This window comes from Rhineura floridana, chromosome 8 (assembly GCF_030035675.1).
Source record: "Rhineura floridana isolate rRhiFlo1 chromosome 8, rRhiFlo1.hap2, whole genome shotgun sequence".
NCBI classification, from domain to species: Eukaryota; Metazoa; Chordata; class Lepidosauria; order Squamata; family Rhineuridae; genus Rhineura; species Rhineura floridana.
Window position 1 is genome coordinate 10,576,702 of NC_084487.1, and position 17,043 is coordinate 10,593,744.

The following is a 17,043-nucleotide window of genomic DNA, read 5'->3' on the forward strand; positions in this document are numbered from 1 at the left end:
TACTCATTTAACATTGAGTCATTGCCTTCCCTTCTAGCAAGCCTTCCATAACCTTTTACAGTTCGAGTCATATTCCCCCATTTAAAAAGGTGGTGATATTGCTATTTATTGTCTAGGAACTTCAGTCCATGATTGGATTCGAATCATGCTAGATTATGTGTAAGGCAGGCTTTTATCCAAAGGATTTGTCACCAGAATAAGTGACTAGAGAGAACAGAATAGAAAATAAACTAATAAAGTATATGGAAGTGGTGAAAAGATAGTACTCAAGTTGGAAAGGGAAGCTGAGTCACATAAGCCTCTTATTTATTCATTTGCTACATTCATAATACTGTATTTCCATAAAATTGTCAGGACAGGTAACAAAAACAATGCATCAAATTACAATAAAATTAAATAATTTTCAAATATACAATAAAACTTAAAAGCACAGCAACAAAACAATACAATGCAGCCATTGACCAGTTACAAATTAAGAATGGCAAATTATAAGCTTGCTTGAAATAAAAAAAGTTTCAGTTGCTCATTTCAATGCAGCATAGGGTGCTTGGCAGACTACTCCAAGGAAGTGGTTGTTTCTTGTGTCCACCAACTAGCTTTCCACTAAACAGTGGAACACAGAGAGAGGCCTCCAAAGCAGGTCCTAACCTAGCAGGTGACTCTTGGGGTATCATGTTCTTTGGCCATTAAGGATTTTAAAGGTTAATTCATAAGGTGGGCTAGCGGCACAGCTATATGTAGTAAAGTACAACTCAAAAATTGTTGCCTGAAGATCTCTCTTCCCAGGGAATTCTTGGAACTGTAACTTTGTGAGGGGAATAGGGGTCTCCTAAGAACTCTCATCACCCTTAACAAACTACAATTCTCAGGATTCTTTGGGAGAAGCCATGACTAATTTATAGTGGTATGATATTGCTTTAAGTGTGCAGTGCAGATAGGACTTTGGTCTCAGTTGCAGCAGCAAGTTGTCTTTGAGCAGGATAAATAGTGCACAGCGTGGTCCCCTGTAGAAGTACTTTATTAATAATAAACTAGTAAGATGACTGATGTGCACTCTTGATAACAGTGAAGAAGAGGCAGTGGAAATTCTGTGAAGCTGCAGATAGATGCTGAACTAGTTTAATATTTGTGTTTGATGTGATGGAAAAGAAAGTTGCTGTGGGGGGGCAGCGAGAAGAAATGATGTGACCGAGGGAACAAATAGAGATGATCAGCGGAATGCATATTGCTGTATGTTAGATACAAGTTAGTTTAAAAAAGAAAGACTGTCAGATAAAAAAAATAGGATATTTCAGTAGAGAAAAATTAAGAGCCCAGATAAGAGTATAAGCTTAGTGGATAAATGAAAGGCTAAACTTTTGCAGGAAGACAGGTAAAAAACAGAGGTTCAGATAACTTGATGAGAAAAGAGGACTTGTTGAAAATTGCTCCAAGGTTCTGAGATTGATTTTTGCTAAATAACAAAATTACTTCGGTCAATGGAAAAAGAAATGAAACTTTGGACTTGATTTTGAGATTCAGACAGATTTGTGTACTAATGCTTTTAATTTTATTTATTTATTTATTAGATTTGTTAGATGCCCATCTGGCAGAGGTTAATCTGCCACTCTGGGCGATGTACAACAAAACACAAATACATTCCATATAAAACATAATCAAAGAACATTAAAAGATTAAAAAATTAAATTAAACCTCCCAAGAACTGCAATCTGCCAACCTAACCCCCTTCCCATGCTTGGTTAAAGAGCCAGGTCTTTTAATGTATTATTGCAAGAGTGAAGTATACATAACCTTGCATAAGAAGTTGGTTGATCAAGAGTGTTTCTGCATGCACGATGTCTTAAAAAGAACATTACAAAAATGATAATGCTGATAGTTTTTTGCTCTCCTGGGCTTGCAGGAATGGTTTGCAGTGTATGTGGAACTTAATCAACAGATTGCAGCTTTGCTAAATGCTGGGGATGAGGAAGACCTTGTGGAACTGAAAGCATTGCAACAACAGTTAAGTGATGTTTGTTACCGGCAAGCCAGTCAACTGGAGTTCAGGCAAAATCTGTTACAAGCAGCACTTGATTTCCATGGTGTTGCTCAAGATGTAAGTATATACACGCTTACTGACCGTACAGTCTTGCTTTGTGATTATTACTACAGATGGCCAACAGTTCAGCTAGTTTTTCAGGAAGAAGCAAAGTCCAAAATATACCAATCCATTTCTGATGAAGTACAGTAGCTAAAGCCCTCTGTTTTATGAACATTTATTGAAGTACTGTAGAAATGATCTGATGTACCTAGCACAGCCTTTCCCAACCAATAGGCCACCGGCTGTTGTTGGACCACAATTCCCATCTTTCCTGAGCATTGGCAATGCTGGCTGAGGCTGATGGGAGTTGTGGTCCAACAACATCTGGTGGCCCACTGGTTGGGAACGGCTGACCTAGCATGTTTGAAAAAGTAAATATATAGTCAAAGAGGAGGCTTATTTTAACTGTTCTGAGAGAAGGCATCGGTCATCTCATACTATAGAATGTAACGACCATAGTGCTAAGAGTTCTTCAGTGATTCTTGTGTTCATACTTATCTGAAGGTCCCTTTTTCAATTCATATTCAAGGACTGTCAGTTGATGGAGTGCTAAGGCAATTGTTCCATCAGCACAAGGATTTCTGTATGTGTAATGGAACATTCTCCCCACCACCACCACATACTGGGAAGGGTGAAAGTCCATTTGGACAAGCAGAAATCCTTACACTGGTCAGATGTGTTAACAGAATATCACCCCTTCTGTTTCTCTTCTTTGTCTATATAAGCTCTTTTTCATACTGTCCAGAAGTGGTGAACTTTCATCTCAAGACCACCTCATTAAGACCCCTTTTCCCATTTTTTGGCCTCTTCTATTCTGTCTGGACCTGAGGCCCTTATTGCTGTCTGCACACACAAAAAGTGGAAATGGCCTGCCTTCAAGTCGATCCCGACTTACGGCAACCCTACGAATAGGGCTTTCATGGTTAGTGGTATTCAGAGGGGGTTAACCATTGCCTCCCTCTGAGGCTGAGAGGCAGTGACTGGCCTACGGTCACCCAGTGAGTGTCATGGCTGTGTGGGCATTCGAACCCTGGTCTCCCAGGTCGTAGTCCAGCACCTTAACCACTACACCACACTGGCTGAAGTCCTGCCCATCTTGATCAGAGGAGACTGGTAGAAAGTGTTGCTGTTGAGGACTTCTCAGTGCATGCTGCTGTTGGGTCCCATTATTCAAGCCATCTGCCCGGAAACTTCCCTACCTCCTAGACTTTCTCTCCCTTTACAGATTTTTTTTTTAAGTACAGTCCACCCTGCCATTCTTGCAGTACATACTTGGTGGAATAACCAAATTCACAGATTTTGAGGATAATAGAATGCCTCTTGGCTTTTCTTTTTCAGTTGTCACAGCAACTAGATGGCTTGCTAGGGATGTTGTGTGTTGATGTAGCACCAGCAGATGGGACATCAATACAGCAAACTCTAAAGCTGCTTGAAGAGAAGTTGAAAAGTGTTGGTAAGCCAAAGAGTGTTGAAACACCCAAATCTATACAACAGTGAACAACTTAACTAGAGTAAATTTTAAACTAAAGGATACATTCATTTTACATGTTATCTCTATGTTTAGTTTTGCATGTATCTCTCTAGCCACGAGCCACAAGTCTCTATGCATGCAGAAGAGATTGTGCAAGCTTTGCAAGTCTTTCTTCAGATGTGCAGTCTCCTTCCCTTTCTTTCTCTGGGGATATTCATTCCCTTTATATATTTTTTAAAATGCAATGCAATATGTGGGATGAATACACAAGCCTCACTGAGTTCATAGACCTAGCTTTACAGTTCTTTGGATTATGTCCCCAATTCCTGGCTTTCTTTTACATTGGGCTCAAACAGTGTTAACATAAAATCTTAACAGTACTTTAATTTATTTGTATTGCAACAAGGAAATGTTATAAACTACATCCATGAGTCCTTGACAAGCTACCTGCTTCCAAGATGGAAAACTTCTAAAGCTGCATTAGTGTATTAAATCATGTGTAGGGGATCCATATGTAGCAAGGGCAGCAGGGGCACACCATTAGCCCTGTCCCAAGTTCACATGGCTTGCCTGCCCCATAGCACCCATGAGCTGAGCCTGGACATCTGTAGCTGGAAAGCCTACATGAATAGACGTCTACGAGATTTGGAACCCTGTATAATCAGGGTTCAGCTCCCAAAGCAGTCTACACATGAAAAGATCTATGCATGGAAGCTTTACTCTTGCAGACAGCAACGTTCATTATGTGAACATCATGGACGGTGAAAAGAGCCACATATCTTCAGGGGCAGGGACATTAGCACCAGCCTGCTGCCCCTTTTAATCACATGGATCCCCTTAATGGAATCAACATGTGAAGGTTGCTTATGATAAATAAAGATCTATAATAAGTCTAGACTTGGAAGATTTGTGTCCGTACTTGAAAAGCTTTAACAAGAAAATTAATCTCGTTTTGGAAACATCTGTTGAAGCTAAACTGGATAATTTAAATAATAATCAAATTAAGAAAAAAGGAAAATTTCAGGATACCTACTGTGTGATTTAGCAGTTTATCTATTTATTTATTAGTCACCCATCTGGCAGGTTGTCCAGCCACTCTGGGCGAAGTACAGCCAAAAATATATAGTTATAATCAACATAAAACATAAGCACATAAAATCACAACCAACCAGTTCATAAGGTAGGGGTAACACAACATATAAAGCTGCTTTATACCTACTCAGACAATTGGTCAGTCTTACTCAGTACTGTCTACTCTTGACTGGCAGTGACTGGCCAAGGTTTCAGGCAAAGGTCTTTCTTAGGCCAGCTATCACTTTTTTAAAAAAACTGGTGACATCAGGGATTGAATAGGGATTGTTCAGTATGTAAGACGTGAGCTCTCCCACTAAGCAGTGACATCTGCCTGTAAGAAATTAAAAATACCATTGCCTATTAAAAATTATGGATATCTTTAAGATTGGGCGTACCTATGTAACTTAAATACTAATTATTTATATGTTGACACAATTAGAGTTTGTCAGCTTTTCATTGTAGCACTAATGTTGCTTAAGTTAAATTGATACAGCTAACTTGCACATAGATGAAAAGAGAATTGGGCAGACATTCATGAGTGGAGAACAATGTAATTTGTTCACATTTGCAACTGCATGGGGGTGGGAAATATACTAGATCTATGAAACAAAGAATTTGGGTTTTTTGTACCTTAGACTTAGGTCTGCAAGGTTTGCGTGAAAAAGGTCAAAGTCTTCTTGATCAAATATCTAACCAGGCATCTTGGGCTTATGGAAAAGATGTAACCACTGAAAACAAAGAGAATGTTGATCACATCCAGGGAGTGATGGAAGACATGCAGCTCAGGAAGCAAAGGTAATAATTATGGAGGTGGTGGTGGTGGTGGTGATGTGCCTTCAAGTCGATTACAACTTATGGCAACCCTATGAATCAGCGACCTTCAAGAGCATCTGTCATGAACCACCCTGCTCATATCTTGTAAGTTCAGGTCTGTGGCTTCCTTTATGGAATCAGTCAATCTCTTGTTTGGCCTTCCTCTTTTTCTACTCCCTTCTGTTTTTTCCAGCATTATTGTCTTCTCTAGTGAATCATGTCTTCTCGTTAAGTGTCCAAAGTATGATAACCTCAGTTTCATCATTTTAGCTTCTAGTGATAGTTCTGGTTTAATTTGTTCTAACACTCAATTATTTGTCTTTTTCGCAGTCCATGGTATGCGCAAAGCTCTCCTCCAACACTACATTTCAAATGAGTTGATTTTTCTCTTATCCACTTTTTTCACTGTGAAAAACTATTCTTTACAAGTTATCCTTAGGATTTTTATATCAGATGACTATCTTCTAGTGTTTAAATATTAAATCTTTCAGAGACTCAGAGGCTGCTGATTCCAGTCTGCTTTATAAGCAAAACTGAATGCATTTGCTACTGCATGGTAGGAAGCTCTGCTGCTGCTTTGTCTGCAAAAGTCACACAGAGGAGGGGAGGCATGTCCTGCACTGCACAGCCCAGGAAATAAAAAGGCCGATGTCTTCGCTGCCTTTGCCTTTGCTTTGCAGTGAAATATATCCCATCACGGCATTGCTTTTGCCAAGGCATTAGGCCTTCCTCTCCACCTTTCTGGGTTATGCTATTAACTTAGGAAAAGTATTCAAGCGAACAGAACAGGATATGGGCAATCGCCCTGAGAAAATTTTAGAGAGGGTGTAGCATAGTATGGCTTAGATAATAACATATTTAATCTACCTACCTACCCCCTGCCCCAAAGAGATCTTATCACAAGAGTTGCTTCAAATGAGCCTTGGCTTGTATACTCCTCCTCCCTTACTTTGTACGGCCACAGAGAATATCAGAAATATCATTTCTGGTTTTAAACTGAGTTCCCTGTTTATGTCCCAACTTGGAGAGCTCTGGCTTGCTTAAACTGTGGTTAGTTCAAAGAAGCCAGGGTCAGGAACTGCAGTTTACAGCTTGTTTCAGTCAATGAGTGTTTAGAACCAATCAGAGTTCCCCCAGGTTTTGACATAAAGGGGAACTCTGGTTAATATAAAATTGGAAGAGAAATCTTCCAGTCTCCTCATGGTTGTGCCAGAGGAGGGGAGAGTCTATGAGCCCAAGGCTTGTTAATGTGATGCTAGGTTCACTTTGGGGGGGGGGAGTGGTTTTGTTTCGCCATAAGCTACAATAAAACTAAACTAACAGTACAAAATAAAATACATGAACAGTACTTGCATTATATCAGAAATATAGGGAAGATGAAACAATTGTTCTACATGTCCATTTTGTTGACCAACAAATTATAGTGTTTATCAAGGTTTTGGTAATTTTTAAAGCAATTCCTTTTATATATTTTCAAGGTGGGTTATAGTAATGTTCCGCCCAAGCTTTTAGGGGCACCTGAAACAAAGAACTGTTGAAGTGCTACCTTACATGCTAGGCAGAACTATTAACACCATGCCCTTTCTGATGTGTTTGCATATTATTCTGGATTTCACAGATGTGAAGACATGGTAGATGTACGACGATTAAAGATGCTTCAGATGGTTCAGCTCTTTAAATGTGAAGAAGATGCTGCTCAGGTGAGGTTGAGCTGCATATTTTTTTATAGCTAGTGTTTATGTAAACTTCATTGAAAAAGGGGGGGGGAATACAACAAGCTTTGGAAATTGACTGAATAATTTTGAGTTCCTGAGTACCCCGTGATACATTGCAGACCTCTTACTTATTCAGAACATCTGTGACAAATTGATTATGCTAGCTGAAATGTTTTCTGTTTTACAGTCTGTTTCTGCTCTTCCTTCTAGGCAGTAGAATGGTTAAGTGAATTATTAGATGCTCTGCTGAAGACCCATATCCGTCTGGGAGATGATGCTCAAGAAACCAAAATTTTGTTGGAAAAGCATCGAAAGTTTGTTGATGTAGCACAGGTATATGAAGGATTTATTTCATTATATAGCAGGCTAGATGGGTGACTAGAAAGCTGCCACTAAGGGTTCTTGTCTATTTTTAAAATTAACATTGTCATTTAGACCATTTACTGAGTTTTTCAAGTACAGTTCTGATTGCCAGAAATCTTGGCTAGATCTGACAAGATTATTTTATTGGAACATATCTGAGGGCACAACCACAATCAACTTAACTGCTTTCATGCATCATAAAATGTACACAGTTGATTTTGAAATGCTTGAATTAACTTCATCTTTGACAAACATGGAACGGTTGTTTCATGTACCTTGGGCAAGTGTTTTGTACGTTCGAGAAGCTGCTTCCCTGATTAGTTATTTAAATTTAATAAAGGAATAATGTAGGTAAACAGTACACAGCAAGGCTTTTGTGTTCAGAAACAAGAGGCCAAAAGCTTTTGCATGATTTTACTAGGCAGACATTATTTGTTGTGCATGTGCACAGAACTCAGAGAGAGGTGTTCCTCTTCCTTGCTCTGGGCTTTTTAGGGGGCACATTCAGCCACTTGCTGTGGCCTTCTGGGAAAGTCTGGTGGAAAGGGACAGAAACCACTCATTCACACAGTCCAAGTTTTTCATGAAGAACAATGAATAGAGACAGAAAGTAGAGATATGTGCCTTTTTTCTGTTGTGCTCCTTGAGTCATCAGCCATTCACAGGAAACACAGGGGTGGGAGGATACAGGATCTTTGTGCTGGATCTTTGAGACCTAGACAGGAGTGTTTGCCACAGAGACAGCCACTCACTGCTGGTGAGCAAGCAAGTAGTTTTTTAAAAAAGGTGGGCTTAGTCAGAGGAACTCCTTTGTTGTTCTGAAAGCACTTATGTTGGTTTGCACAGCAGAGGCTGCCAGCCATGAAAGTATCTATATACACCCATACACCCCAACTAGTTTTTTCCAGAGTACGCAAACAAACCAAGAGGGTTAGCTTTCAATTTCCCTCACTTTTCAGAGCTTGGGAAACCAGGCTATATGTTAATAGTATAAAGAAGCTCAAGGATGCCTTACGATTTACATTTTAGGTATTTTATTTCTTGCAGATGTGTTGCTGTATCATTAAATCTGTTTCAAGATTTGAAATTCAGATTTTGCATCTATTTTCCTTTTTATAGAGTACTTATGATTATGGGAGACAGTTACTACAGGCTACTGTCGTTTTGTGTCAGTCTCTGCGATGCACTTCTAGGTCCTCAGGAGACACACTTCCAAAGCTGAACAGAGTGTGGAAACAGTTCACAATAACTTCGGAAGAGCGAGTAACTAGGCTGGAGATGGCTGTTGCTTTCCATTCAAATGCTGAAAAAGTTGGTTGATCCTAATTATGCTATTAACATTGATATAAAAATTTTAAATGTACTTTCTTTGGCTAATACATTTAGAGTGTGAGGTTTTATTATATTTTTCCAGGATGTTCAGATTTATGGTTTGACTAATATATTAGTACAAATCTTCATACTCTGTCATTATTTGGTGCCTTGATCTAAATGTTTAATTGAAAAGAGGTAAATTCACATGTTCAGCATGGATTTTTCTTCCTTGTTGCATCCCACTTTGTTACTTCAAGTGAGCTAGGACCAGTCCACACGCAACTAGTTGATTAGTGCTAAAATGGGACCAGGACTGTCCCACTTCAAATTAAATGTTTTGCCCTGTATTTTTCTTTAAATCTCCCCACACATAGCTATCTCCTGAATAAGATTTCTAGGCTTGAATCCTTTCCCCTAATACCTAGTTTTCTGCATGTATAGGCTATATATGATAGAATATTCAGTCCCATGCTCTTCCATGCAGTCTCAAGTGATGGTCCACAAGCAGTTTTACTATGCAATCAGCTGTTTGAGTAGATTGGGCCTTAGTAAGCTTACTGAGGGCCAGCATGATCACATGTGAGCTACTAGCTCATGGATGTTTGCAGTAGCAGCTTCTGTGTTTTGTAATGGATGTTTTTGGAACTCTGTGATCACCGATGTTGTGTGAAGGCCAAATGTACCGTGTGAGTAATACAGAGCTGTAGATATGCTAGTGGATTTGCGCTTTCAAGCAATTCAGTGCATCACTGAAACTCATTGGAATGGAGCCAAAAATTAGATCCTTTTGCTCCTGGAACGAAGCTTCCCATAAGTACAAGGTCATCCTTAGATCCAGCCTATAGTCCAGTCTTGTATTTAAGCATTCTGGCAGCTATAGGCAAAAAGAATTGCAGGCTGGCATAGGGGCTACAGAAAAATATTTGACTAGAAAACATAAAAATCTTGCTCTGTTGCTTAAAGGAGTCTGGAAGCTTGTTTTTATCCAGTTTTTCATAATGCCACTTTGTTACAGGTTTTGCAAGAATGCCCAGATCAGCCTGATTTTATAAATGACCAGGAACAATTTGATGAGATTGAAGCTGTTGGAAAATCACTTCTGGATAGATTAACTGTTCCCGTAGTTTATCCTGATGGGTATGTAGCTTATCTGTATGATATGATTCTAAAATGCTTCAGTTTGTAACAGAAGCAGAACTAGCATTAAATATTTGGTGAGGGAACAAACCAATATTGTAGTTGTGTTAGTAAGTTCGGGAAAAGAAAGTAGAGTAAGTCAGATACAGCACTAGCAATCAGTAAAATATTTAAGAAAATCTAACTTCTTTAAAGTTGTCTTCCTGTGCCTTCAAAAGGTGCATTTAATGGAGATGCATGCCCACTTCATAGAAGCATGTCTGCTTCTATAAAGTCACTTCATAGAGTAGAATTTAAATGAATAAATGCAATGTTTATTGTTCATTTCAAGTGAAGACTGCGCCAAACAAGTCACATTAGTTTGAATATAAAATGATGAGAATCACATATAAAAATAATGGTGGTGTAGCATATTAATCACTCGGGTCTCGGACCCCATCTAGGACTATGCCAACCAGGTGCAGCTTAAAGCAACTGTTTTTAATTTTTATTATATTTTTATAAACTGAGAACAAATCCATCTGCAGAGCAGGACTACTTATTAAAGTTGTTTGTTTTTCTTTGTTTTAGTACTGAGCAGTACTTCGGGAGCCCGAGTGATATGGCTTCTGCAGCTGAACACATTAGAGAGAAGATAAAGCTAGTTTGTCTCAAAAAACAGCAGCTGAGGCAACCAGAAATCTGTACCACAGAGAGCTAATAGTCTCCATTTGCCAGTTCATAAGATGTCTGTTCGTTACACCCAGCATGTCATCTGCATTCTACGCCTCCCGTAACACGTTAAAATGCATTTCTACAGCTGTTATAAAAATCTCGTCCTTCTTGAAGTAAAACTTACTCGACATCTTAACCATGTATTTCTACCAAGCCATAATTATTTAACATGCTATGAAACCATTGACTTCAAATATTATCAAAAGGAACTGAAAATATTGCACTGAACCCTTTGCTCTGAAGCTTTACCCCAACCTGTCAGGTGCTTCTTTGTTTAAGCAACTGATGCAAGCTTTGAATGGTGCTAATAAGTACAAGTTCCTCAGAGAATAGTAATTCTCGTTATTCTCCAGGTGATGTAGTATTTTTAGGCTGTAGGCAAGCTATCTGTTGTTTAGACAGTGGTGACCCTATAGATTTAATTTGTATTACTTTTTAAATGGTCCTTTTTATTGTGCCAATATACATCCTGCCCATCAAATCTTTGAAATTCACTATAGTTGTTCCCCCCACCACTTTGTATGGATAATGTATTGAGAGCTGTTTTGTGCTTAATAAAATCCATCTTTTAAAAATCTGACAGCCTTTATGCAAGCCCGTATTTCCTAATGTGTAGGCGAACTTCAGTAGAAGTGGGAAGGCCAGGTCTTTCCTTTAGCTCCTAACTTTGGAACTATTATTCTTCCTATCTGTTTCTCTTATGATGTGAAAGGGATGCACATTTTGGATCATGGGTGGGGAGGGGAGAATGTCTTAATAGTTGAGGCCAGAAGGCAGTAAGCAAAGCATTTCTTCGGTTGACCAAGTTCAAAATATCTGAGCCAAGTGGACATGGTGAAAGGGACACACATATGAGCAGTTCTGGTGTTCAGCTTCCTCCTGTCTTCATGAGATATGTGGCAAACAATATACAACTTTTCTCTGCAAATGGGAGTCGGTGGGTGGGCAGGGAGGAAGGGGACTTAAGAAGGGAAAGGGAAGAATATCGAAAAAGGATACAGGGAAGCAAGGGAAACTATCCAGGTAGTGAATGATGAGAGGATTTGGTGGGGTGGGTTCCTCCTCCTTTGTACTAGTGAACATTGCAGGTGTATGTTCTCATAGGGCTCATCCAGATGACTGTATAATCTGCAGTATAATCGCTTTGTGTGTTCATTAATTTTCCATGGTCCATACAACATCACCTGTTAAAGCAGACATTCTTGCTGTTTAATCCCCTTTGGCATTACCGCAACAAATGTGATTTGCTTTTTTAAACTGGGAATCATCCACTGTACCTTCAGGCGCTAGGATGCAATACTGTGGACTTTAGAGCAGGAGGCGTTCCGTGGGCGGTGCTGGGGCGTTTCCCCATACCCCTTCTCTCATTCACAGCCAATCATGTATTTCCACTTTTGCGCATGTTCGAAAATGACCAGGGAAAGCCTGGGAAAACGGAACCAATCAGAGCAATGGGATGGTGTTGGGGGGGGGGGCTCTGCAACTTCTACTGCGCAGATGCAAAAAAATGCATTTGCGCAGAAGCCGCTCAAGGCGAGATCTGCAATTGTGGTTGTTTGTAAAGCCCCCCTTTTCCTAGCTGGTCTCACTCAAGTGCGGCCAGTTGGTGCAGGGAGCTTTGCATCAATCCGCGATAACGCAGAGGACGCTTCGTGTAAGCTTTCTACTCCATTATGAAGCTGTGCAGATGTCCCTATGGCACAGTTTTCCCAACGGTAAAATACAACTCATACTAGACAACAGGTGCAGTGAGGGGCACCGATGCGCACCACTCACCGGTTGATAAGAAATGTGTGTGAGAGAGAGTGCATGATTAGCTCATGCAGGAGAAAAGTGGGTTGCGGGAGGGGGTGGATGAAAAAGGGAAGGAGGAGCTGTGAGGCTCGGGGTGGTCTGGCACGGAGAAATGATCCCCCGAGCATGGGAGTGTATAGTTGAGCAAAGGCCACTGCTGCCGATAACAAATGCGCAGCCTTCTCTCCCCGAGACAGCCAATAAGCAAGAAAGAGTGTTAGCTACTGAGAAGAGTGTTCTCAGTGGCTGACTTACCTCCTTTCACTCTGATTGGCTCCAATCAGCAGTAAAGGGCAAGGAAGCATGTTAAAAGACTCTTCTCACTGGCTAACACATTCCCCTTTCATGTTAATCGGCTCGTAGGATGCTGGAGACTGCTCCCCAAAACGTAAGGGGTCTAAGACTCCCTGACCCCTGGACAACTACACTCCTATTTAGGACAGAAAAAAGAAAGTGTTTCTACACACAGAGCATAGTTAAACTATGGCATTTGCTCCCACAGGAGGCAGTGATGGCCACCAACTTGGATGGCTTTAAAAGAGGATTAGACAAATACATGGAGGATGAGGCTACTTATGGCTACTAGCCATGGTGGCTACGTTCTGCCTCCATGGCCAGAGGCAGTATGCTTCTGAAGAGAGTTGCTGAAAATAGCAGGAGGGGAGAGTGCTGTTGAACTCGGGTCCTGCTTGTGGGCTTCCTATGGGTATCTGGTTGGCCACTGTGAAAACAGGATGCTGGACTAGATGCGCCACTGGCCTGATCCAACAGGGCACGGTTCTTATGTTCTCTCTATGTGTGGCTTTGCTGACTTAAATTGCTCCCACCCACCTGAAGCTACTACAAGCAGCAGAAGGCGGAAGGTGGTGGTAGACCAGTACCTGTAGTTTATGTGCCTCTCCGCCCCCATTAAAAGGTTTAACAGAAAACCTGTCAACATAACCATCATCCAAGTCTATGCTCCAACAGCATAACACAGAAGAGGAGGAATTGGAGAGATTTTATGCAGAAGTACAGGAAGAAATTGATCACACACCAAAGCAAGATGTGCTGATAATCATGGGGACTGGAAAGGAAAAGTAGGGAGCAGACAAGAACTAGAAATTGTGGGGAAATGGGGCTTAGGAAGTAGAAAAGAGGCAGGAAAAACACTTATGAGTTCTGTGAAGCCAATAATTTGTTTCTTGCAAACACCTTTTTGATCAAAGACGACCATACATGTGGACATCACCAAATACTCAATATAGGAATCAAATTGATTATATAATTGGCAGCAGAAGATAGAGAAGTTCCATACTTTCTGCAAAAACAAGATCAGGAGCAGACTGCGGTACAGTTCATGGACTGGTCATATCAAACATCAGAGTAAAGCTAAAGAAGAACAAAGCAATCATAATGCCAAAATACAATTTAAATAACATCCCAGAAGAATATAACAATCAAATAAAGAACAGATTTGAGGCTTTAAACTTAGTTGACACAGAACCAGAACTATGGAGTGAAGTCAGAGACATTATTAGGAAAGAATACAAAAAGACAATACCTCTAGTTAAAAAGAGAAAGACCTCAATGGATGATTGAAGAAATTCTTAAAATAGTTAAAGAAAGATGGAAAGCAGAAGCAAAAGGAGACAGAAACATGGTTAGAACCCTAAATGCAACAATACAGTGACTAGTACATAGGGACAAAGAGAACTATTACAATATGTTTTTAATAATGTTTTTAACCTTTTAAAAAAGTTTTTAAAATGTTTTTAACACTGTTTTGTCTTAATGTATTTTAAGATTTGTTTTTATGGTGTTTTAAAGTGTTTTTAGTGCCTTGTTTGCCACCCTGGGCTTCTGCTGGGAGGAAGGGCGGGATACAAATTAAATAAATAATAATAATAGTTATTGTATAGAAATAGAAGAGGACAACAAAAAGGGAAGAACAAGAGCCCTGTTCCAAAAGATTAGAGAAATGAAAGGGAAATTTAAACCACGAGTAGGGATGCTGAAGAATCAACAGGGGAACACACTGACTGACCAAGATGGAATAAAAGGAAGATGGAAGCAATACACTGAAGAACTCTATAAAAGAGATGCCAGGACGACAGATTCATTCACAGAGGAACCGTATGATGAAGAACCAGAAATTTTAGAATGTAAGTTGAAAGCTGCTCTTAAAATACTTGGAAGAAACAAATCACCAGGAATAGATGGCATACCAATAGAGTTGCTACAAGTTACTGAGACTGAATGTCCAAATTTTGACAAAAAATTGTCAACAAATATAGAAAACTAAACAATGGCCCACAGACTGGAAGCGTTCCATATACATCCCAATTCCAAAGAAAGGGGATCCCAGGGAATGCAGTAATTATCGAACTATTGCCTTAATATCCCATGCAAGTAAAGTAATGCTCCAGGTTCTACAATAAACGCTCTTTCCATATATGGAGCGACAAATGCCGGATGTCCAAGCTGGATTTAGAGAGGGAAGAGGTACCAGAGATCATATTGCAAACATACATTGGACAATGGAACGGACCAAAGAATTTCAGATGAAAGTCATCCTGGGCTTTATAGATTACAGCAAAGCCTTTGACTGTGTAGATCATGAAAAACTATGGAATGCTTTAAAAGAAACGGGGGTGCCACAGCATCTGTTTGTCCTGATGCACAACCTATACTCTGGACAAGAGGCTACTCTAAGGACAGAATATGGAGAAACCCATTGGTTCCCCATTGGAAAGGGTGTGAAAATGATGTGTGTTCCCAATTAAACATTAGTGAACTAATTCATAAGTTCGCCAATGAATGAAAATTCATAAGTTCGCAAACATGAAAGCATGTAAGGCTAAATCGTGTAACTATGTATCTTTTTGCTAAATAAGGGCAATACAAAAAGGTCGTTTTCTTTTTACTTTATTTTACTATTCACACAAAACATTTTCCTACTCCATAATGATTTTATTTGTCTTTATTTGCCTTGTTACATTTTTTTATAACATTTGAATTGAAAAATGAACAAAAAAATTATAAAAGGTAAGGGCGCCGATTTATAATTTGCAAGGGGGCACTGAACACGCCAGCAACAGCCCTGCCTCGATCTAAAAAGCCAGGCTTGTGGGACCAATTGCATAAAGAGGCTTTGGGCAGTCTCTTTTTCCTCATAGCAAACAATTTTGTGAAATTGATGGCTGTTTTAAAAAGTTTGTAACGGCTTTGTTGAGTGTGGGGATGGGAGTCTAACATCAAAGGCAAACAGTCAAGCAAGGCAAGACAAGCTCTTGGGCACACCAGACTCACCATTTGGATCCTGGCCCATTACATAGACTTCACTATTACCATGCAGAAGCAGGAGAAACTACACAAGAGTTGTCCACAGTCTTCTAAAATTATAGCATAGACATCAAAGGTTAGATATATAAGGTATCAGAATCTAGATGCAACCATCTCACTGGATTAGCATTTCCCATCAAGAATATTTGGGAAAGGATCAACCAATCCAGAGATATGCTCCTTCACCTCTTCAAGATAAGAAATAAATAGGTTCAAGCTACAGTTAAGCAAGCACTTCTGTATTCCCAGTGCACACATGCCAGAACAAAGTTTATGAATTCATAACAGAAAAAGACTTCTTTCTTAGAGTCACTTGAAATACCCTGAATGAATAGCCCTTTTTGGTGTGAAACACTGGTCAGTCTTGCACAATATTCCTAGACTAGTCTTTCCTTTATAACATAACTAAGAAGAGAATGGTTATGTTTTAATGTTTAAGTCGCCCATAGGCACTAAAAGAGTGGGACAAGAATTTCTATATAATGTATGCTCTCTAATTAAATTCATCCACAGCAAAGTAGAACTCAATTGCTTTGTGTTTTCAAGTGCAAATAAAAGGCAATAGCACCTGAGGTGACATGGTGTTATCTATAACATACAGAATGTTGGAGCTTTTGAGTGTTTGTGTGAATAACTGGTTGTTCACCTTTCTTCCAGTATGTCATATTGCTGGGAGCAAAGGAAGAGACACCATTTATTCCTTCCTGTCATTGGAGGAGACAGGATTGGGATGGGCCTCCGCTAGTGGGCTACCGCAGCATCCCTGGGAGAGGCAGATTGAAGGTGTTGGTTTAGGCATGCAAATGAGCAATACAAGTAAGGAGCTCAAGCACATTGCCCACCGCAGTCTTGCTTGGCTGCTGAGCAGCTTGACAGGTGTGGAGAGAAGAAAATAAGTGTTTACACACAACATTAGAGTTTGTTGGCTGAAATAAGAGACTAAGGAATCTATCTTGGTTAAAGATGGTACAGGTTGCATTTTCATTGCTGAAGGTGTGGATTCTGGGTAACTTCAATATCAAAATCCCATAGAACATAAAACAGCCCTGCTGGATCAAACCAAAGGCCCATCTACTCCAGTATCCTGTTCTCATAGTGGCCCACAACCAGTACCACTTCCAACACTGGATACTATACACAGCCATCATGGCTTCTAGCCATCTGTCTAACCCCTTTTCAAGCCATCTAAGTTGGTTGTCATCACTACACACTGTGGGGCTGAATTTCAGTTTTAACAATGTGAT

At 39.9% G+C, this 17,043-nt stretch overlaps 1 protein-coding gene across 5 annotated transcripts in view; it reads left to right on the forward strand.

Moving 5' to 3' along the window:
• The window catches only part of LOC133390183 (SEC14 domain and spectrin repeat-containing protein 1), an 84,287-nt gene extending 73,028 nt beyond the window's left edge, over positions 1 to 11,259 (forward strand). For all 5 annotated transcript variants that reach the window (XM_061638227.1, XM_061638224.1, XM_061638222.1 and 2 more), the window contains exons 13-20: positions 1,901 to 2,095; positions 3,419 to 3,533; positions 5,261 to 5,420; positions 7,057 to 7,138; positions 7,364 to 7,486; positions 8,636 to 8,827; positions 9,846 to 9,967; positions 10,538 to 11,259. In XM_061638227.1, coding sequence (XP_061494211.1) covers positions 1,901 to 2,095; positions 3,419 to 3,533; positions 5,261 to 5,420; positions 7,057 to 7,138; positions 7,364 to 7,486; positions 8,636 to 8,827; positions 9,846 to 9,967; positions 10,538 to 10,667 — 1,119 coding nt within the window. In that variant the 3' untranslated portion in view covers positions 10,668 to 11,259. The remainder of the gene's footprint in view (positions 1 to 1,900; positions 2,096 to 3,418; positions 3,534 to 5,260; positions 5,421 to 7,056; positions 7,139 to 7,363; positions 7,487 to 8,635; positions 8,828 to 9,845; positions 9,968 to 10,537) is intronic.
• Positions 11,260 to 17,043: the final 5,784 nt, after the last annotated feature.